General features: G+C 49.9%; 1 protein-coding gene across 8 annotated transcripts in view; it reads right to left on the bottom strand.

Moving 5' to 3' along the window:
* Nucleotides 1-20,902, bottom strand: part of LOC120905938 (transcription factor Sp8-like) — a 29,650-nt gene extending 8,748 nt beyond the window's left edge. The window contains exons 1-2 of one of the 8 annotated variants that reach the window (XM_040317284.1): nt 20,774-20,902; nt 18,619-19,397 (exon numbers count right to left, since the gene is read on the bottom strand). In XM_040317284.1, coding sequence (XP_040173218.1) covers nt 18,619-18,726 — 108 coding nt within the window. In that variant the 5' untranslated portion in view covers nt 18,727-19,397; nt 20,774-20,902. The other 7 variants (XM_040317290.1, XM_040317287.1, XM_040317289.1 and 4 more) reach the window with 7 other exon arrangements.
* Nucleotides 20,903-22,518: the final 1,616 nt, after the last annotated feature.

The raw sequence follows: 22,518 nt of genomic DNA, 5'->3' as shown, positions 1-22,518 counted from the left end.
TAGTACACGGAGGCCATGGGGGACCACGAAGGGAAGGGGGATGGAGGCAAAAGGGCTTATCGTGCGCAACAAAGCCGCCCGGTGGGTCACGGAAGGAATGTTAAAGGTTAGGCACAACTAGTAACTGCGCCGCGTATCTAGGAGGACATCTGATTACGGGGCGCTGGTTGGAGTTGTTTGTCCGATACTAGCTAGCTTTCCTGCTCAGTATCGATGTCAGCTACTGTTGGTGGCTCAATATCAATGTCTGGGAGCAACCATTGCAAAGATCTTACGGAAGGGATAACCCACCGCGAAGATGCCTCGATGTCTCTGCAGCGCGTCCTGGCACTCGGCGACCTTTACCCCCCTCCAAGTGCGCATCAAAAAAGAGTTGATGAGGAGCGAGCACACATTCTGGAAATCGTTTCCGAAAAGTGACACCGCCAATGCATCGCCCCGCTGCGAAGATGTCGGCAAAGTAGCGTGAGGCCCCCGTCGGACGCTTTGGATATCCGCTACCAAGAATTACCGCATCATCAAACGCATCCGCATCCGCGATAGGATCTCGCTTTTCGACAGCTCGGCGACATGCCCGGGCTAATCGTGGCTCCGTCACACGATCGTCCAATTAATTAATTTCACTCTTCATTAAAACAATGCCCAAGCGCCACCGTTTGGCGGTGTTGCAAGGGCAGAGCGGCCGTCAGCTTCTCTAGCAGTTTCCAGCTCCATCAGCACATCAACACATACACACACTGCTGCCGTCACTTGTGCCGTGTTGCATACCGTTTTTTTTTCTTCCTCTCCTTGCATACCCGTTATCCCTTTGCTCTCCGCTTCTCAGACCCCCCCCCTGAACTCCTCTATCGACGCAAACTGCGCATGCACATTAGCGTTAGCGCTAAGGCCCTTTCATGCTTTCGAGGAATAAACCTGAACCTTGTGCGTGTAACAAGCAACAAACGCTGAAGCGCAGAAGCTTGTGGGCCAACTGGTGGGCTGGACGGAGTAGGCCCTTAGCAAAAACGACGCCAGGAAACATTATCAAAACAACCGATCAATCAATGCGATTACCAGTCTGAGTGTGTGTGTGTGTGCCAAGCTCTAGGCAGGCAGGGAATGTAAGACCCCGGCACCGCGGAAACCCTTTGCCGCCATCAGCGGGCAGCGCCGATCGGAAAATCGGTACCATCGATCGCGCCAAGATCGTGCACCTCGGTACTGTACATGTTGGTACTTCAACACACCATCACACACACACACACACACGAGGAAGAAAACAACCTTCAAGGGTTCGGGGCGCGCTCGTTAAACGTGCAATTTGCCCGCGCACTCCGCGCGCACGGTACCATTTAGGGTCTTGAAACTTGCTGCTAGTGTGAGTTTGCCGGTTTACCGCCCGAACTGGTTTAACCACGCGAGGAGCGAGAACCGCCGGGCGATATCGGTGGGTTTGTAATCTTACGCTACATCGTTGCGCGGTTTGTTGTTGCCGTTTGCTATCGTTGCTGAGCGATTACGGAACTTCAGCATTGCCACCGAAACGGTGGTTCTGAGGTTGAGGCTGGAGCCGCAGGATTACTACGATCGGCTGCCGGTAGAGTGGTTTGGGGATGATGGGTTTTGGACCTCGGTGACAAGTACACCGAGAACCTTTGAAGTTCCTGATGTTTTTAAAGATCTTTCAAGATGTTTTGAAGTTTGGAGTTTATGGATTGGAGATTGAAGTTTGAAGTCTGAAATTTTGAACTGAAATTTCTTCTAAAATACGCATCAGCTCAAATCCCACTGATGAGGTCACCAACCGCAACAGGGAAGGTAATGCGTGTTAGGGAACGGCTATTTCAGAAACAGGAATTCTCCAAAGTTTATGTCTTAATTTGTAACTAAAATTTAACATTCTAATCCTACGCTACGGCCGTATGGCGCACGGATGAGATAATCAACAAGCAACAGAGAAGGAACCGTTTGAGAAGAATTGTCCAGAATAGTCCACAGTCCACAACCAAAACAAAACCTTCACCAGCTCACAAATCGAGGTTTCCAGTCAGCTTCAGGGAACTGATGCCACAAAATTGGGCGCTGCTGCTTTCTACAGCCACAACCACTGCGAAACCCTGTTCCACGAACGCGTCGGCAAGGGTTCGCACGGCGATTGACGTGCCGGTGCCCGGGTGGAAAACAATAAAACGAACCCGCCATTATTCGCAACAAAACAGCAAAACAGGCACGGGAAAGGAAACCATCGCTCGTTGCCACCCGCCCCAAAAAAAAAAAGGAAAAGGAAAGAAAAAAAATCCCGCACCGTGGTTTTTTTGTTGTAGTTGGTGCTGCCTTTGCGCTTGATCTTTTAACAATTAATTTCTTTTACTGCGAACGATGCATTAATCACCCGCTGACTGGCGCCTGGCGCGGGGTTCTATCTCGGACGAGCGGGTTCCACTGTTACAATACACACGCGCGCGCGCGTGTGTGTTTGTGTGTGTTTCGGTCGTAAAGGGTTCGTTTTAGGCGAATAAGTCGGCGTGCACTGGAGGGAAGGGCAAGAAACGGAGCCCAGTTTGGGAATGTTAAAACGTTTGCCGCCTTAACTGCTCCCCCCCCCCCTTTCCGCTCATGGCGCTGTGCGTGGAGTGTGTTTAATTTGTTTATGATAGTAAAACTTTCCAAGCGCACGGTCTGCGTTTTGGGCCAAATTACCCGCGGATGCGTTTACGACTGAATGGAAATTTATTTGTGCAAAACACCACCATTAGCATGCGAAAAAAAAAACAAGTTAGTTTTGAAGTGTTGGTGTGTGGGTACCGCGTTTGGAGCGGGAAACTTTCGATGACTTTCGAGCAAGTTTCAAGGGTGCTAGGATAAGCAAGAACATGGCGATGAGTCCTGAACGATTGGAGTTGGAAAGCAGTTACTGAAACAGAAGCTAGTTTGGAGGTAGGTGAACTGCCACTTACGTCTGAAGGACATTGCGGTCGTTTCGGTTCGGAATTGGGCTCAATACTCAGACATTTAATTGAAGCGATGTAATTTCCTTTGGAGGTTTATGTACAACGGATAAGCGACTGCAGGATCTGTGCTTTGGATGTATATTTTTTGATTTTACGTCTTTTATCGTTAAGTTTGATTTAGTTTCGTTTAGTTACTTCAATATACAACATGTTTGGAGAACTTTGGAGGAACTTCAAAAAGAAATATCCTGAATGTCCGAAAGTTTGAAGAATTTGGAGAATTCTTCAAAGGTAATACAGAACATTTTAAATAACTCAAAACTTTTGAGGATCTTCTTGGTAATATCACTGCACCAACTATCAACACGGTAATTCCCCTAACAACAAACTTACTGCCACTGGTAAAGATGATTCAATTTACCAGCCAGTACAAGGGTGTCATGGGAAATTGCTCCAACAAAACAACTTCACGTTCGCCCCGTTTTCCTCGATGGTTTGGGTGGTGAAGCGAACGGGTGCTAGAAAATCGATAAGAAGCGTTCGGACAATCTTACCGGCATACCCGCAGTCCCGGGTAACTCGCCCCCGCCCGCTCAAATGTCCATTCCACACTCCCCGTGTATCCCAAGCGCTAGCTGTCGGCGGTGCATCTGTTTTTGATGTATTTATTAGCACAAAACCTAAAATTGAACCAATTTGAGGTTTTCTCGCACCCTGAGCACGCGTCTACAAATGTGTGGTTGTGTGTGTGTGTGCGTTTGTGTGTGTGTGTGTGTGTGTGTGTGTGTGTGTGTGTGCCAGTAGTTAGAATCCATTTGCCTACTGGTCGCTTTTTCCTGCCATTTTTCACCCGCTCCGCTCCCTTTTGCGGACAACGGGCGCACCGGCGAAGCGATCGCTAATGGCTTTCGACTGTTTTACGCTGCACTTCCAAACGCTCTCTATCTCTCCCCCCCCCCATCTCCCACATCCCGGAGCTCCATTTTCCTGCAACGCTTTTCACTAGCCGTACCCCGAAAAAATAAACCCTTTTGCTGCTCTCTCCCACCCGCTAGCGAGCTGTTTGTGACGCGGGTTTTTACGAGGTGAATCCTGGACCCCGTTGCGCTGTTGCCGAAGTGGTAGAATGACTTGCACGTCCTGTTTTCTATCTGTATGTGTGTGTGTGTGATTGTGGGAGAGAGAGAAAGCGGTTTTATTTGTTTTAGGCGCACGTACGGGCGGGCGGGAAAATCGCGCACTGGGTTTGCTCCCTTTCGCTTCCTTCGCCTGCCTGCCCGCAGCTCATCTACTCATTAAAATGTTGCTCCCGACGTTACCAAGAAAGGTGTTGCGGCCCAATAGAAGGGTGGCTACCGGGAAAAGGGGGGTAAAGGGTTGAACGCATTTGGCGCTGTTTTTTTTTTTGGTTATATTCGCCTCATTTCGGGGGAGTTGCTGTTGATGGACTTTCTGGTTGAATAAGTCCTCTCTCTCTCTCTCTCTCTCTCTCTCTCTCTCTCCCCACTCCTTCCCTTTTCATCACTTCTTTTCGGCACTTTCATCAGCGATCCCGATTGTCGTTTCACTGGTCGGGGTTCAACGGTGGCACACAGCGCGATCCTTTTCCCCCTTCTCCCTTACCCCCCCCCCCCCCCCCCCCAGGGTCTTTGCCGCCAAGCGCCCACTACATGCTCCCTTTTCTCTAGGTCTCCTATCCGCCTACCCTCCCGGCGTTAATCCCCCTTGCGTTGCTCACCCGCACAACCACACACACATACACACTATTACTTAAACCCATATTAACGATGCTCTATAATTATGTTGTCTTGAGGGTTTCAAATTTATGTATTCTTTCGTCTGCCGCGCCGTGCACCCTCCCAGCTCTGCTTGATGCTCGGTTCGATTTGGCCAGTTCGTTGGCTGCTTGTTTGTTGTTGTTGTTGTTTTGTTGCCCGTTCGACTTCCCTTGCCGTTCTTAGGCGCTGGCGCTCCGGGATTTCTTACCGGGATCGTCGCGCCAAAGCGAGGGAACGGAGAGCGTGAGGCGGTGCGGGCCGGTCGCGTGAGGCCAAGGAAGCAGCGGCAGCAGCAACGCAATGCTACAAACGATCGATTGACTCGTAATTTTCAGGTCGTCTTTTGCATTAGTCCGGCCCGGTACCCATTAGAGAGGATCGATGGACGAGCTACACGGTGAGATTCGTGTGTGTGTTTGAGCGTTCGCGCCGAAAGGGATGTACGCGCTTTCGTCATTATGCCGCCGCCACAACTGTACGTTCCCCTTTGCTCTCCTTACCGCATCCGAACCGGCCGCGGATTTCGCCCATTTGCATGAGCCCAACCAACGACCGATCACTCGGTTAGTTGAAGCGCAAAATTTGACTTCTATCACTAGTGTTCGTTCTCGCTGACGTATCAACCATACAGCAAAAAAAAAAAAAAAAAAAAGATCTTCACCCCTCAGAAGCAACTGCATTTGATTAATAGACCAGCAGGGTTTTTTGTAGTTGCTGTCGTTGTTGATTTGTGTGCGGTCTAACTGACGACTTATTTGCGTGCGATCGCATCATTGTGGTTACCGCTTAGCAGCAAATTAAAATGTGCTCGTGATCACAAGCTGGCGTCGGTATGGGGATGTTGTTTTTACCAGAATAGGTCCAAGAACTCTATCTGAGGGTGGTTTAGACGTTGATGTCTTATTTGGGCACATAGTTGTTGGCTTTGAATCATTTGTAGCATCAATCGGAAATTCCAAAATATCCAATTCTTTTGGACTTCAAGTTGTGAGACAATTCTGTGGTGAATTCTTGATGTATTTCCAATATATATGTAATCTACAGTGGTCCAAAATGTCTGCAGGTGTCTTCAACTCCAGAACATTTTAGAATATACTCCAGAATTATTGGTAGGAATGACCTGCATTGTTATTGACGAAATCATAATGAGACTTTGACATCAAGTTTTGATATACGAGCTCCTATAGGTTCTAAGATTTTCTGTACTGGAGTTCTTTTCTGTACTATTAGCTTTGAATCATTCGTAGCATCAAATGCCACTTCCAAAATATCCGATTCTTTTGGAGTTCAACTTGTGAGACAATTCTGTGGTGAATTCTTGATGTATTTTCAATATATATTTAATCCACAGTTGTCCATGTCATCAAGTGTCATAAATTCTTTTACATTTTGGAATATATTCCTCCAGAATTCTTGGTAGGGATAACCTGCATTGTTATTGACGAAATCATAATGAGACTTTGACATCAAATTTTGACATCGGAGCTTCAATAGGTTCTAATATTGTGTGTACTGGAGTTCAAGTGTGACCCAAAAAGCATCAGTTTAGAACTTATGAGGGTATTTTGTGACTGGGTACATGCACATTCCAGGCTTCTGATCAGGTCCATTTAATAGCCAACAGCTCTAGCTAGGCTCGGTACTGACAACTTACCCCAAAACCTGCTCTGTTCTACGTGCCATCGGGATAGCTGGCAAGATCATTATTTCCATTTTGTAACTGATGGCACATTCGTGACTAGAACGCTTCCCACCTTAGACTTTGATTTAAACCCGCCGGGACCTGTTTGCACTGTGCTGCGCTAATTTGTGCGGCACCTAAATGGCTCTTCGTGAGATAATCAACAGCAAGCACCCGCTTCCCGTCCCGTCGTTGGTGTTTAGGCCAGCTAGGACCAGTTTTGATTGATCACGTCAACTCCCAGGTCTAGAGATCCACATACTAACTGTCACAATGTAATGCCGCTTCGCGGAAAATCGGTTGTCATGCGTGTTCGTTTCCCGGTTTGTTGAGCTATTTTGCTGCAAAAATGGAAGCCATCTTAGCTAACCTTCAGCGTGTACAGATGTGATTGCAAGAAATTAGCATTTACCAGACGGTTGCCAAACGATCAGCGCGAGAGAGAGTGTGTGGAGGTGATGCACCACAGCATCCGCAAAGCGAAGGAATCATTAAGCCGGGAACACTGGAAGCGATTTTGTGAGCGAAGCAATTTCCCCCCTCGCCAGTACGACGACGCCGAGCTGGATAGGAAATGCATAAATAAATAGCACCACCTCGGACGGTCTGGGTTCGGTTTCGGTTGCGTGTGCGCGGTGAAGGAGCCCGGTCCGCCTCCGGCACTGCAGTCCGGCACACAATCATTTCGATGCTGCAAACAGCTCCCTACCCCAGCTGCCCCGCAACTGAACGGCGAAACAATGTTTCGGGGCCGAGATTCTGCAACAAAGTAGAGCAGGCACACACACACACACACGTGGACAGGTGGAGGACAGCGGGGCGAAGATGCGTCGCAAACCTATCGATGGCTCGCGAAGGTGCCGCAGCCATAGGTGTACGGTAGCATGCCAATTTTCGTTATTGTTGTCCTAGTGAGCGGTGTGCGGGAAGCTGTGCATCGAGGGCCACACGCCCCATATGCCAATCAGCCGCATCGGCAGTCTCCGGCAGACGGCGAAGCCTTCCTCAACCCGCCTCAAGTCAAAGTCCGTCCGGTGCGTGCGCTGCTTTTTTTGGTGCGTGAGGTCGCGCACCCGCATGATGATGGGGCAGAGAGGGAAGAGCGAGGTAAGCCAGCAGTGGTGACGTGTGTGTGTGTGTGTGTAAAGCAAAAGAAAACTCAATCATTATGCAGCGTACCTCAGCCCTTCCTCCCCCACTCCAGAGTGCGGAGTGCTAAGACAAACGAGCCACCGGCTTCGTCGTGGCGTGTCCAATCCTGGTCACGGCACCGGGCAGGCGATCCGTAACCGTCAAGCTGATAAGCGCGTGTGTGTGTGTGTGCGCGCGTCTCCCTGTCCCGTCGACGTGCTTCTTACATTTTAAAAGAGGCACAACCAGAGCTCATTACCGTGGACCCTTGTGTCCCGGGGTCGGCTCTGGAAGGTCTCGTCGTCGGCCGCCACCGCCCAGAAACATTGTAGCGTTTCCGATCGCCGCTCGCTCCGTTTGCTCCAAGGTTGCTTGTGGCCGATCGTACCAATCGCTGGCGAGTAAAGGGATCGCGTGCTTCGCAAGACGATAATAGCTCGAGATCTGTACCAGTTGTCTGTCCCTCCCCAGCGCTCGCTCGCCTCTTCCGCGGATCTTCCGAAAGCCGCACACACCGACCGCCGGGTCCCATTTATTTACCCTCGAGAACGATTTTTCCCATCGATTTGAACGAGGAGCGGATGAGGCAGGGAAGGGAGGGGTTGAGAGGGCGAAAAATCCTTTCCTCGGCGATCCTGCCGCGCATGTCCGCTAATGACATTTGGCTTCCAGGAATGCCCGTTGTGCCACTCCATAATTGATTCTCGATTGCCAGGCCCGGGTCCCGGGGGGGGTACCGGGCAATTAAGATCTCTAACCCCCGGGTTGAAGGTTGTGGCAGCGGGGCCAGTTTTTTTGCTGTTGGTTTGCGGGTGCGAGACGCAACCGGGACACTGCAGGGACGGCTCGGGCCCAATCAAACACCGACCGAGCCGAGGGAATCTATCTCACGCACCTATCTGTTTCTGCTCGCCAACTACTCGACTCCGCAAACAAAAAAACAGTGTGATAATCAGCACACAAATGAAAGTGAAGCGAAGGGCATACACTGACAACGAAGGGAAGTGCTGGAAAAATTGACACAAGGAAACCGTCAGACGGGAGGGAATAAAGAAAGCAAAAATGATGCACGCAATAAATATAAAAAAGGGCAACACGTTTTTCACCACATCTCGCACCACCACATTACCGGCTAATGATTCACGCGATGCCTTGACATTTGTCCTGGCGTGGCTGCGACCGAACCGTTTTTTTTTTTTTTTTTTTTTGACAGCCGCCGCGGTGTGTCAATTGTCAATTGCGGCTTTTGTGGCCGGCAGATTGCGCGTCGGGAGCGCGCGCGCGCTCTCAGTTGGCGGTCCCTTGCGCCACCGAAACGCTACCACTGTTGCGCATCGCAAACATTCAATCCAAACCAATCGTACTCCTAAAAAAAAGGTATCACACAGGACCCAAAACAGGGAAGGAAACAAACGGAACATCAAGGACTTCCCAACGATGTAGCTATGTTGCAAATGCGTTAAAAAGATCAGCTCATAGTGTGTGTTTGTGGGTCGTTATAATCTCCAACCGCGCGGCAACACTCGCAGCAGGCTGACAAATACACACACACACACACACACACACGCACCGGGGCACTTGGCACTTGGTGTCGCTACCGGTGTACGATGGGCCCGATGGGGCGCCCGCTGTCCAGCTGTGCCTGGCGCAGCAGGAGCTCCCGCTGGGAGTCATTTGTGTGCTGTTGCAGATTGCGAGAGAGAGAGAGCGCGCATGCGAGTGCAGTTGCTGTTGTGACTGCAACAGTTTCGGTGTTGGCAAGTAGCGCCACCGCACCCTGGGCGTCCGAGTGGTCTTTTAACGGTCTAATCAACGCGCCGTAATCGAATTGAAAGGGACGGCACAGCGACGCGCGGCGACAATCTAATAACCTCTTGCTGCCAAACAGGTCCGGCCTGCTGTGCCAAGGGCGATGAAGGATTTGTTTATTGCACTTTTTTTGATGCTTTTGTTGTTGTTGTTTGCTGGGATGCTGCCGCTGCCAACCCCCCCTTCAAGGAGTCCTCCTGGGACGGACGTTCGTCGCTTAGCGCTTTCGGGGGAAAAAATTGTGTCCATAAAGTTTGCAATTGTGTTTTTTTCCTCTCTTTCTCGCTCGATTCCTGTTGCCATTTCAATCTTTCTGCTGCTTCATCGGCCAATAAGTTTCACAAATTAGCTCAGGGCCATTTCTTCCCATCCCGTGCGCCTTCACCACGCTGAGATGTACCTTTTCCGCACTTTTGTGCCAAGAGTTTTGCCCAGTTTCTTGCGATTATATATATATATATATATATATATGTGTGTGTGTGTGTGGTTTTTGCAACTCGTATCGAATTTTTGTTTGCTACGGTTAAGCATTTTCGCTGCATTTCGCAGCATAAATTATGCGCGCCTTTCTCGCGCAGAGCGCGCGCTCGTACGCGCAACGGAATGTCGAACGCTTTGACGAGCAGTTGTCGGTCGGTGCATTATGGGCGCACTGTGAGCAGAGCGAGAGGGTGTGAGAGAGGGAGGGTAGGGGGGGTAGGTGGGGGTGCGTTTTTGAGTGTTCTTGTAGCGCTTTGGAGCTTGGCCCGCTCGATCAGCTCGATTTGATAAGTGTTAGTGGCGTACACGCTCGTGTGGAACGAACGCTGAATGGCGAAACAGCATTTTTTGGGACGTTTTGATTTTCCTCTGTTTTGTTGCTGTTTTTCCTCCTTCACATTTTCTCCTTGTGTTTTCTTTACATCACTGTGGCTGTTTTTTTGTTGTTGTTGCTGCGCGCCATACGCAATAGATAAGCATCGGAATAACAGAAAAAAAACCGCAACATAAATATGGGAGGGGAAGGTTAAACAGAGCACCCACGGTGCGGCGAGATAATAAATCACTGCCCGTGTGAGCCGTCGAGTTGTGACCGTATCCGAGGGTGCCGTGATCTTGATCGAAGATTATGCAGATGCATGCATGGCAAGACAGCGACCCCTTTCCCCCTTCCTAGCGCGTAGGTAAGTGCGCCTGCGCGAATCCACCGCTGGCGGGATCCTTTTTGGAGACAAAGCAGCAGCAGGCTCGCGGTGCAGGATGGCCTTGGCGGTGCCACACTGAGCGCAGGAAAAGCTGGCGTATCAGCGCGGACACCGCTGGCCGTACCGTGAAAATGTGTGCAATCAAAACCACAAAACCGTTGAGGTGGTTCCGTTTTACTTGTGCTTTTTTTTTATTGCCCGCTGCCCTCAACACATTCTCCCACCGCGCCTTGGAAGGGTGCGACAGCAAGGCTGACGACAGTGGGGCCGAGGGAAAAGGGCACTACCACGGTGCGCTGCAGCAGCATGCACTCGCGGGCACCTTCGCCGGTGCACCCCGGATGCACGGATGGATTAATAATAAATCGTGAATAATTTATAATTAATGGCTGCCCGCACCGGTTCTTTTTTCTTTTTTTTTCTTCTTGCGCTCGCGCTCTCCGAGGCTTGTACTTGTGCGGCTGGGAGAGCAGTTTGTTGTTGTTGTTGTTGTATTTTTTTTTTGTATTTCGAATTTGATGCTCGCCTAGAGCGTGGACAGCGTGTGATACGTGATTTGAATTTTATTCAAATTGATTGTACTTCCACACCCAGTGCGGAGGGGGAGTGAGTATGAGGAGGAGGTGGTGAGGGACACGAGCAACCAGTACACCCCAGCTCAACAGCTCGACAGCGAAGAAAAAAGTGCAGCCCACAACAACGCCTCACACGACGGGTCGGAAAAGGTTGAATGGGTTTCGCCTTGCTTAGAGAGCTCGAAGGGCAAGGGACTGGGTGGGACTGGGGCAAAGGTGAAAGGTGAGCGCTCAAATGTCACAGTCACAGTGCGCTAAAACCTACCTTTCGTCCCGGAGGATGTGGTACTCTTGACAGAGATTCTAAAGCTGTAAGCAAAATGAAGCATAATGTTCTGCTTGCTCGGTGCAACAATTGGATTAGTTTGTGTTGATGCTTGGATATGCATATCATTGCAGTTGACCCAAGTGTACTAGACAATCAAATTGACAGCTGTCAAACGCTTAGTATTAGGTGGATTTTGACGGATGACATCAAACCCCACATAAGATACAGGTCGATGCAAAGCTCTGTTTTGCACTAATACACAGATCTTGGATTTGACAGTTGCCTCATTCATTCCCACACGTACGCACACAAGCTCCAAGTGTTAAAATTTCCACTATTTTTGCTTATGTAGGTGCTTTTTTAGTTTTTGTAATTTAGTTCAGTCAAAGAAAAAATGTTCCTTCGATAATTCGTATCAACCATAAGGGTTCTACTAAATTTGAACAGTTTTTGTTGCACCAGATTCTTGAGAATATCAAAACGTTTTGGGTGTTTTTCCCGGGGTATGGTACTCATAAATAATTGGAACACTTGAATTATCACCAAACAATATCGTTCTTTCAAAATCATCTTTTACGATTGAGGAAACAAATCCAAAATTTATGAATGTAATGCAGCATCCGATACAAATTAGAAACAAACGAACTGGACTAGGCAACTGTCAAATAGAGACGTCTGCCACATACTTTCATTTGTCAATTCCTTAGGCATGCATCGTCCTGTATCCTATACTTTGGACTTTGGATGACATTTTCATGCTGTAAACAAATCGTGTCTAAGTGAACGGAATCTCTTGCAGATTTCTAGAAATCGAGAAGTTTAGTTCCTGTCTGCAAGGAAAGTTAGACTAAGAGCCTAACATGAGTTAAAGAAACGTTGACAGTTGGCATATGTAGATGCTGTCAAAAATCCTAACAATCAAAATGCTCTCTCTTTCCCGTGATGTTCGGACCGCTCGGAAATGTTTATTCAAACCCGACTAAAAACACTTTCCCATTAGCCAGACACTTTCTACACACAATCTAGAATTCCTATTCTATTCCGCATGTCCTCCAGAATGGCAGGGACGCTCACGCTCGATGCTCCTTTCAAACGCAACCGAGCGCCAGCAAACGACCAGCAAATGCTGTCCGTGCAAACGCTTGGTTCAAGCGCACCTTCCATTAATCATAGCCATTAACAGGTTTCGTGCCCGGCAGGGGTACTTGGGGTGTAAAATTTCCCAATTTCCCACTACACTTCAAACAGATGCCCCCGGTTCTGCTGGCTAGAAGGGGAAGGGTGTGGTTAGGGGACGCCCTTTTCCTAGCGCATTGCGAATGAGGCGCATCATAATTAGCCGTGAAATTGGTAAAATCCACAACGGCGTCCACTACGCGCCAGAGTACTGTGTGCGCGCGTGTGTGTGTGTGTGTGTGTGTGTGTGTATATTGTGTGCGTGCGTTAGACGCCTTTTCGGGGTATATCTTTTTGGAGTTAAAATTTTCCACCCGATTTCACGCACATCCCTTTTTCTCATTCAGACACTTTCGGGCACTCCGCTGTGTTGTGTGATGCGGTGATGATTTGGATTTTTCTTTTTTGATTGTCTTCTCGGTTTCCTATTTAGAGAAGCGATTCCCCTGTTCATTTGTCTAGCCTGGTAGCTGGCAGTCACGCACGCAAACACTGAGCACACACACACACACACACACACACACACACACACACACACACACACACACACACACACACACACACACACACACACACATAAACACAATTGAAACACCCTTTCGCACAGAACGGCGGCCTGGCTCTTTCCCTTTTCAAGTGGGCAGGACGAATCGGGAAGAATGGCGATCGGAGGATTCAATTCGGTGGTGCGCCACCGGCTGAGGTTGCATTGTTTAGCAGCCGCAACGGAAACGCGTCACGTCAAATCGATTAATCCACTATAAATCACACAAAACGGCACTCTGAGAGCGGTTGCGAACGGTTTCCTTCACTCACCGGCTGTCTTTTGGTTTTTATTGCTCTGTTTGAAGAAGCGCTGCGGGAAGCAGCACCGCAGATCAACTGTTCAGGCACTGGAGACTGGTTCTGTAGTTTGTTCTTACCATAGATTTGTAACGAAAAATTGGCAACCTTTTGCTAGCGGTGAAAGTAGTTCTGGTTTTCCGCGCGAGTACTAGCCACTGAGCAACTTGGTGTCGGGCAACTTGGACGAATCTTCGCACCGACGCGCATCAGGTGTGCGGGCATGCACTTTGTACGTCCGGCAAAACTCAACTGCTCCCGGCACCCGGAGGGACCTACCGCTGGACAGGCCAGGCGACAGCAGACCTTGGAAAGAACGAGAAGCTTCCTCGCAGATCACCGGCCCCCGCCCGTTACAGCACCTTTAAACGCTTGGAAGCGGCCAAGACCCAGTGCCCGCGACAAACCTTCGGTAACGTTCTAGAAAACCCGATGCCCCGGTCACTGACTGCGATTTTACATTCAAATCGCATGCAGCAGTCGCCCACCCGCCACGCTCCCGTTGGCCCGGAGACGTTATTATCCTTTCTATGGTGATTTCATTTGATTGCCACAAACTCATATTTCGCCCCGTGGTATTGCGCACACACACACGTGCGTACCCAGTGCTGGCCCGGGACAAGACCCGAAATCGGATGCAGCTGATTAGCGGACCGCTGGACCACGGCAAGACGGGCTGCAGCGCCCGGTGTGTGTGTGTGTGTACCGGTTGTTTGTTTGCCGAAGAAGCGCTCGCTCTGTGCCTACCCGTGGTAGGAATTGAATTTGCATTATGGAACACACCGCCCGTTGTTGGCGTCATGATCGCCGTCGTCTTAGGTCATCACCGGGTGCTAATGCCTTACGCAGTGAAGGCGAGCGAGAGCGGGCGTTGGAATTGGAAATTGGAAATTGCTGGGAGTTTTTAAAATTTTTATTCTGATTTGAATTGCCGCGACCATGGGCCCGGCGGTTGGCCGATGGGTTCAGGTTGTTGTGCTCCTTTGGGGAGGTTTCTTCCCGTGCCCGACACACCCCGTGAGATGGGGCTGGTGGACGTGCGAGAACGTTCTGGAAACCGACTACCAGCCAGATGATGCTGAGGTAAAGGGTGGCTTTCGGTTGTTTTGAGCATTGTGGAAGAGTTGATCACTTAGAATTCAGAGTGATGTCACTTACTTCGGACTTGCTGATTGCCGGTCAACTGCACCAATGTGTGGAGATCCGACACACCGTGGTCCGAGATTTTTGAAGGTCAATTTGTCGAAAAATTCGTAATAAATGTTTTACATCTTCGAGGTCATTGGAGGCATATCTTTACTAGAGCATCTTCAACACCTGTACGTCGAGGATCCTCATTTCAAAACGATAAAAGTTCGCCAAGAATTAAAAATAACTGTAGGAACAATTCGAAAAGATGCCATTTGCATCAGTTGCGATAAAATTCCGATCCATACACTCTAAATTAGGAAAGCTGTCCAGATCCAAGATAAAGTAAAGCCTCCAAAACCGCATCTACTGGAAAATGTGTTGCCTGTCTGAGACTGCATGTCAAAGCCGAACTGCTGCAGCTACCCCAGTTGCACTGTCATGGAAATGTAACAGCCGCTACCACCGAGCGCTATTTAAATGCTCCCGTCAGCTCACCGCGAACTGCTCACTTCCGATTCTGATGCAACCAACATAAATAAACAAAATACTTTAAGCTCATTCCCGCTCGCTATTCCAACGCAGTCAATCAACCAGACCAGGCGGCCAGTGGCGGCGGCTCGGGGTATCAATTTGTCAATGGAAAACATGCAAAATATTCCATCCACTACGCGCGCGGTGCCAAAACAAAAGCACAGCACAACCGTGCGCAGCGGGCCAACACAGTAGCTGGTTGAAGAAATGCAAACCCCGTAAACGCGGTGCTGGCGAAGCAAAAGAGCAAGAACGCAAAGCCAGCACACACCCCTGGCGGCCCGGCCCAATAGCAGGCGAACGGCAGCGTCTCCTAACTCCAGTCACCCAGCAAATACCGACGGGTCGTGCGAGATTAAACCTTTTTTTCTTTTTGAATCCAGAACCGCGTGCTCGGTTGCACAGCATTGTTTGATTATTTGGTTTGCACGGCTCACCAACCGATACGCCATGCGTTCTGCCAATGCGTCTAGGATGAACTGGATGAGCGAAGGGATCTGGCCAGGGGGAAGCACACACACACACACACACACACACACACAGTACGGGCACAGCGTGAGGCATATTTTTAGCGACATTTAGCATGGGCCCGCCGGGAGGGAAAAATGTGAACCAAACAGGCCGCGCAGATTGAATAAATTCCCCCCGCGAGCGCGCGAGGTGTTTTGTGTGTGTGTGTACCGTACCCGAGCTATTATAGATACATTCCAGCATGCCGCGGTTTGGCTGTGTTCTTTATTCGGGGCAAACAATTTGTCTTGCTGGCGCGCGGGCTTTTCGTTTTCGCGGGATGTAACCTTTCCACTCTCCAGCAAAGATCGTCGCACGGCGGCACGGCGGACAAAAAGACTCTTAGGCGCTGACTGATGATTCCAGCGGCGAAGCGTCCCTTTCGCGTGGGGCGAGAATGAAGACGCAAATGAAACGTAGCCAAAATGTTGCTCTTTTGATTTAGTCGTGTTAGCGAGGCGCGGTGTGCGGCTGTTTAGCGTTTTCAAGTCGTTCGACACAGTTCAGTTACCGAGACGTGTCAGTAATATCGTTATAACATTTAGGGGTGTGTATGTGTGTGTGTGGTGTTAATACACAACACAATTGTGGTGCCATTTAACAGGATTGATCTTTACACGTCTTGTAAAGTGCAGGAAAAAGGGCTTTTTTAGCACATGCTCTTTGAGTGTTTTTGAGAATAGATCCGTGACGCGCGACGTGCCTGTACGCATCACTTACCGATTACACAACTTTATCAGGATGCAAAGGCGCGCGTTTAAACTTGTACAGATACGTCGCACCGAAAGCATGCCACCACAAACAAACTATTCTAAATGCATGTTTTCAAGAGCACACCTTTTCACACACTTCTATTCACGTGAAAAAAAAAAAAAAAGATACGACGAAAAAGATTCCACTTCAGATTTAAGGCCAGCTTTCCCTTCGCCTTTTCCTAGCATTTGCTACGGCGTGTACCATTTTGCTCTAAATAAACCGCACCCAAAACCCAAAGGGTCTCGTCGTTGCTATTTTGCCAGCTCATGCCCTTTCCCTTCTCGTGGTTCTCCCCATATCTCCACAAATCCTCGAAGGCTTGACTTCATTGCCAAACACTGCGCTGCAGCATAAAGCCAAGCTAAATAGATTAAGTCCGGCCAAAATTCGGTACGGTTCGGAGGGAACTCCCCCCCCCTGTGTGCTGGTGCCTCTTTCTTGCCCGGGGCTGCCAGGAGCACTCTACACTGTCACAGCGGCCTGACTGCAAACCGTAAGCCAGCAGTGCACGGTTCCTGCGTGTGTCCTGCTGCGCGAAAGGTCAGCGGGTGATCGGTACCGTTTCGAACGGTGTGCACTCGAAACACACTGCCTATAGTTTGCGCACGGCAATAAGCAGCGGCACGTAGCGCGGCAGAGAAAGTCGAGCAGAAAAGAAAAACATTCAGCTAATCTCCCGTCAATCTCCTGTGAACCATTCGCCCGTCGATGCTGTGTGCATGGGGAAGGTAAGGCCACAAACGGTCCTTTTTTGTTTGGCCGTGCCGATGAGATCCGATGCGCTGCAAGTGGAAGGACAAAACAAAAACACCGCAGCCCCCCCCCCGAGTACCGGAGCGTAAACCCGGCCGGAGGTCAAGAGGATTTTCCGAGGATCAACGGTAAGCCGCTAGGAGGGGGCCCGCTTTTAACGCGCCCTGTTGAGGTGGAAAGCGGACGGGAATGTAGATCAAGAACCTAAAACTGGCAAGTAATTGTGTGAACATGATGACAATTCATCTAAACTTTTTTTGTTGCTTTGCGTGTTGTTGCTGGTTTTGCGCCTTTGCGCGCTGCAATTATTGCAATTATCGCTTGCTAAGAGAGCTCAACGTAGACAAAGGCAGGCAGCAGAGAAGGTTTGAAACGCTACGGAGCAACGGGGCAAATGCTTCTAAATGCTGTTATTTTTGCGCCCAACAATAGTGAAGCGAAAACCGTCCGAACCGTGCTGCTTTGTACGCCTGTGTTCGGCTTATTGTGCGGCTGGCACAATGTAGCTTAAGCTTCCAAACTGTAATCTCGATCCCAATTGGATGCACTAATTGCAGCCGGGACACATCGTCATGTGAACACTGTCATCGTACACACACACACACACACACAAAGAAAAGAAAAGAAAACTATCCCTCATTCATGCAACAAAGGCAGCGGACGTCCAAGAAGCCCGCACCGCGCGATAGGGTCATAAAATTGGATCACCGGTCGGATCGGGCTCGTTATCATTTACAACCTCATTTACACAGCCTCACACGATCGTGCGGTGGCGATAGTGTCAACGGACCGATCCGGCCTAATGTGACTAATTTTATTTACCTATTTCCTTCGCGACGTACATTCCGCCCTAGCGCTCAGCTTTCAGCAAGGGCGCATCGCCGCGCGGTTCGGGTGTGACGCTATAAACGCGTCGGAGGTGTCTTTGTTGGGCTGATGCGTTATCCAAGCTTCCGATCAGCAAGCTGCTCAACGGCCGGGCCCGCGCTAATGATGGTTTGATATATTTTTAAACATCAAACACATCGCGATAAAGCCGTGAGCGCTAGCACACGATCGAGGCCTAGGTGGCAAAGAACCAGAATATAAAAAAAATAATAAAGGACCCAGTGTGTGTCGCAAGGTGGACGTCTATCGACGCTTGCCTATCGTATTAGGGAAGTTGTCGACGGAGTGAAAGACCCGCGGTGCGATGGTGTCGAGCGATAACGAGCCTGCCCGAGCTGACGACGGTAACGCCAGGAAGTCGTTAGCGCCTAGCGAGCAGTTTAATGGGGCAAGGGTTGTTGGGTACAGAACGCACGGAGACGTAGACGCAGACACAGAGTGAAGGTGGTGGAACCTTTGGAAAGCAGTGGAAATGGATCCGTGGCGTTACAGATCATCTCCTGAATGCTCCGAAAGAAATGCAGTTACCGGGCTTCCTAATTAATTTTTTAACACTCTACCGTGGCTTACCGCAACAAATCGAGCACACACACACACACTAATACGTACAGAGAAACACAAATTGGGCCAAACTGGGCCGCCTGGGAACGGTTCGCAGGGTGCACACTTACCGATGGTTTCTGCATGTGGGTGGCAATGTTGGTGATGTTCATGCCCATCGCCGGTATCTGGGTGCTGTAGAACTGTGCCCCGGCCGATGGGCTCATGTCGGTCAACATGCTGAACACGGGATCGAAACCGGCTCCCCTCGGATGGTCCGTGGTGATGGCGGCAGCACCGGACGGGCGGTTCGAAGATGAATCTCTACCCAGCGCCTCACACGCCCGCTCGCTCGCTCGCCTGCCCGGGTGGCGGGTTCCGTGCTGCACGTGGGAGCCTCGGGTGGACCGCCTGCGTTGCGGCCTGGGACCTCTCGGGCACCTTTCGCCTTCACCCCAACGGTGGCGATAAAAGCCCCGCTCGAAATGCTGGCTGTTTGATCGTAGCGCGCTGAAACACCTTCTGCGTTTGATTGTAGACGGCTCCTGCGCTAGCAGTTAGAAGATCCTTCGAAGTGAAAAACACACACACACATACACACTAAAACACTCTAAAAACTCTCTCTTCCAGAAAGAGTGTTGGTGTGTGCTAATTGTTTTGCTGTCACTGATCTGGCTGCTGTTAGATTGTTTCGTTGCGCGCCGGGCTTATCGCTGCACTGCAAGTGTCATTTTGTCATCTGGAACGTACACACGTACACACACGAAACAAAAAATATGCACACACTCACGCACTTGCTGTATTCACATAGTTGGAAACACATCCAAACACTTGCCGGAAATTCACTTACTGCGGACAGAAGAACAAAAATCGTACCGCGAACAGTGTCAACGCCTTGTTGGGAATAGATCTGAAAAATTGGAATCAACGATATTAGTGACTGGGACACGCAACCCCGCTAAGGCTTCCTGCGGCTGGGCTCATCTTAAAAACGAAGAAAAAAGGCCGCTGTCAAGGATGCAGCTCCTTGCGGGTTTTGATTGTAGAATGCGAGTTTGATGCGAGCCGTCCGATCAAGCGCGAATGTGTGTTTTTTTTGGTCTGTATTTGTCCGTTTTGATTGAGTATGTGTGTATGTGTTTGATTTACACATCCAAGCACAGCACAGGATCACAACGAGGTTCGCACTTGGAAGCGGAAAGCAAGCTACCTAGCACCGCGAAGCGCTCTAACTGATAGCTGGGGTTGCAAGTGTTCCGAGCAGCAATAGGGAGCTATATTTTCACACACAAAAGGAAACTTAATCTACACACACACACACACACACACACACACACACACACACACAGAAAGAGACGCACCCAGGACACAATGCAGATTTCGTGGTGCAAGCAAAAAAGAAAAACGCAAAACCTTTCCGCAAAGCTGGTAAAAAAAGCCCCGAGTGGACACGGCGTTACCACAGAGGAGATCTAACCACAGAAAAACCTGTCCGTTTGTCCAGCAAGCAGCCGCCGCAGCAGCACGGGTGTACGGTGCAGAGCAAAGTGCCGAGCGCAAAAAACCACCGTGCGCCAGTAGAGCGCGCGCGAGCGTTGTGTGTGCGGTTAGGGCCTCGGGAACACACTCGCGCACCAGCACAGCCCTCAGCGAGGGCCAGCATGGGGGGCTGTGTTGTTTTTTTTTGTGTTGCTGTTGTTGTGGAGCACACACACACACACACGAGCGAGGGCGAGCGTGCGCGCGCGCGCGCAAGGGAAGCAAACTTGTTCCGATTGATGAATTGTATAGTGGGTCCCACTCCCGCACAACAATAGGCGATGGCTCCACAGAGGGCAGAGGAGAGGGGATGGCAGGGGGGGGGGGAGTGGGAGAAGGGGTTTACCCATCGCATGTTTTGACAAGGGTTGAAGAGGGGAGGGGAGGAGAAGTGGGAGGGGGGGTTAAAGCGGAGAGAGTCACGCACACGAACGTCACGCGATGTACGGGTGTGGGCACCTAGTCGCTTCAAAAATACTACTATTACTACTACAACTACTACTGCTGGCTACTACTACTACTACTACTATTGCTACTGTCCTGGGCGCTGTCCTATCATAACTCTTTCCTTTCCTTTGTATCACACACACACACACATACCAATAAAACACACGAATACACAAACAGACACACACACACACGCGCGCAACTACATCAAACAACGAAGCCGAAAAGGGATCGCTTCTCTAAGCAGGCACGTTTGCTAGCGGAGGGGACCACGGCAACCGTTGCGGAGTGCCCACTAACCCTGGCAAGTGACGCTGTTACTGTTGCAGGCTGCTGCAGGCCTTCAAACTGGTGGCGAGAACTTGTGTGCGCCGCTGAGAGACACGCTGTGCGTCTCCGAGAATCGCCGGCAGTCGTCAAACTGGAGCACTGCCAGCCCGAGCACGGCAAACCCAGCGCCCGGCAAGCGCACGGAACCCCTTAACGCACACACAGGCGCGCGCGTGCAGGCTGCGAAAGGCAGAAACAAAAGCGGCGCTGAAAAGGGACGACGCCATTCGCCGCAGTCGAGAGCGACCGCGTGTCCCGAGCGAGCGAGCGCGCGAGAGCGAGAGAGAGAAACAGCGCCCGAACGATGCTTTTGATGGCGCTCCTTGGATGGCACCGTTGCGCGGTTCGTGCGAGCGGTGCGAGCGAGTACGAACGCTACGCCACCGCACCCGATCGCTTCCGATCTCGCTCTAGCGTCTACCGCGCTGCCAGCGAAAACGCCGGGCTTTGCATGCGCCCGGGAAGGAGAAACAGCACGGCACAGCACGCGCGTACCACGGCTCGGTAACGCCCTCTTTCCCTTCGGGCCTGTACTGGCCGGAGGGTTTCCCGAAACGCACGGGTACGCCCACTTTTCTGCCGGCCGACTGCGCCAATTGGAAAACGATGGCGGCGCTTGTGCATACGTGTGTGTGTGTGTGTGTGTGAGTGGAAAATGAAGCACAGGGCAGATTTTGCTTTTGCAACAACAGTAAAAGAAGAAACACAGAGCAAAACAAAACAACTCCCAAGAGAAAGGGCATCTCCGGCCTGCCTTATTGTCTATTGACTAATTTCTACAAATATAATCATTATACGCGGGGCACGCAGCTCGGACCCGTTGGGCTACCGGAATCCGAGGGGACGATGCTGCCGCCACATGCGGCGTGCGTCCTGCTGCTTTCTGCACGCCGCACGGCATTAAAGGAACAAGGAGCGAAAACAAATTTAATCAAGGGAACAGCGGCGAGATGAAATCCTTGCTGCCGTTGAAGCCGTTTTTCGCCATCGCGGGCGAATGCTGCATTTATCGACTGCTTAACGAGGGAAGGACCTCACCTTACCGTGTGCTGAAATGTGAAACTAGTGGTTGGAAATTATGTTGCTGAAATGGGCAGTCGAAATCCATAAGCTTTATTATTGAAACAGTGTTTGCAATTTCCAAAAGAGTTTAATTTCTTAAAGGATATTAAAGAATTCAATTATATTTCAAAACTTGTATTTGTTTGTTTGACATGAACTATTTGATATTGTTGAGTAACATTTCATTTGCTTTACAGATCAAAACCGGAATACCTCACAGGATCAAAAAGATCAAAAAAGCATTCTCAATTGTGAAGAAAACCACGTACACTTCAGCATGAATATTGGAGAACAATAGCGCCATACAACGACCCTCTACTGACAAAGTCTAGACAATTCAATACTCATTTCGAAATATTTGCTTTTATTTTGACGACACATAGCTTTAAAGCTAGGATTTCAGAGTCTTGCGCACTTGCAAATAGGCGAGGCTAGGCTTTAATACAAACCATTAAGCGGTAAGGGTCATAGTCAATGTTATTCATGTCCTTTTGTAGCATATCTGCTGTATAGACGCTTTTAAAATACTTACTATAAAGTATAGATATATTGTAATACTATTTGGAACGCTAATTGCATCACATTCATTAGAACACTGAGGAAGAATTTAGGTCACATCATTCATACAAAAAAAAATTGAGACAAACGTATAG

Source organism: Anopheles arabiensis, chromosome X (genome assembly GCF_016920715.1).
Source record: "Anopheles arabiensis isolate DONGOLA chromosome X, AaraD3, whole genome shotgun sequence".
Lineage (NCBI taxonomy): Eukaryota > Metazoa > Arthropoda > Insecta > Diptera > Culicidae > Anopheles > Anopheles arabiensis.
This window is presented reverse-complemented; position numbering and strand designations above follow the sequence as displayed.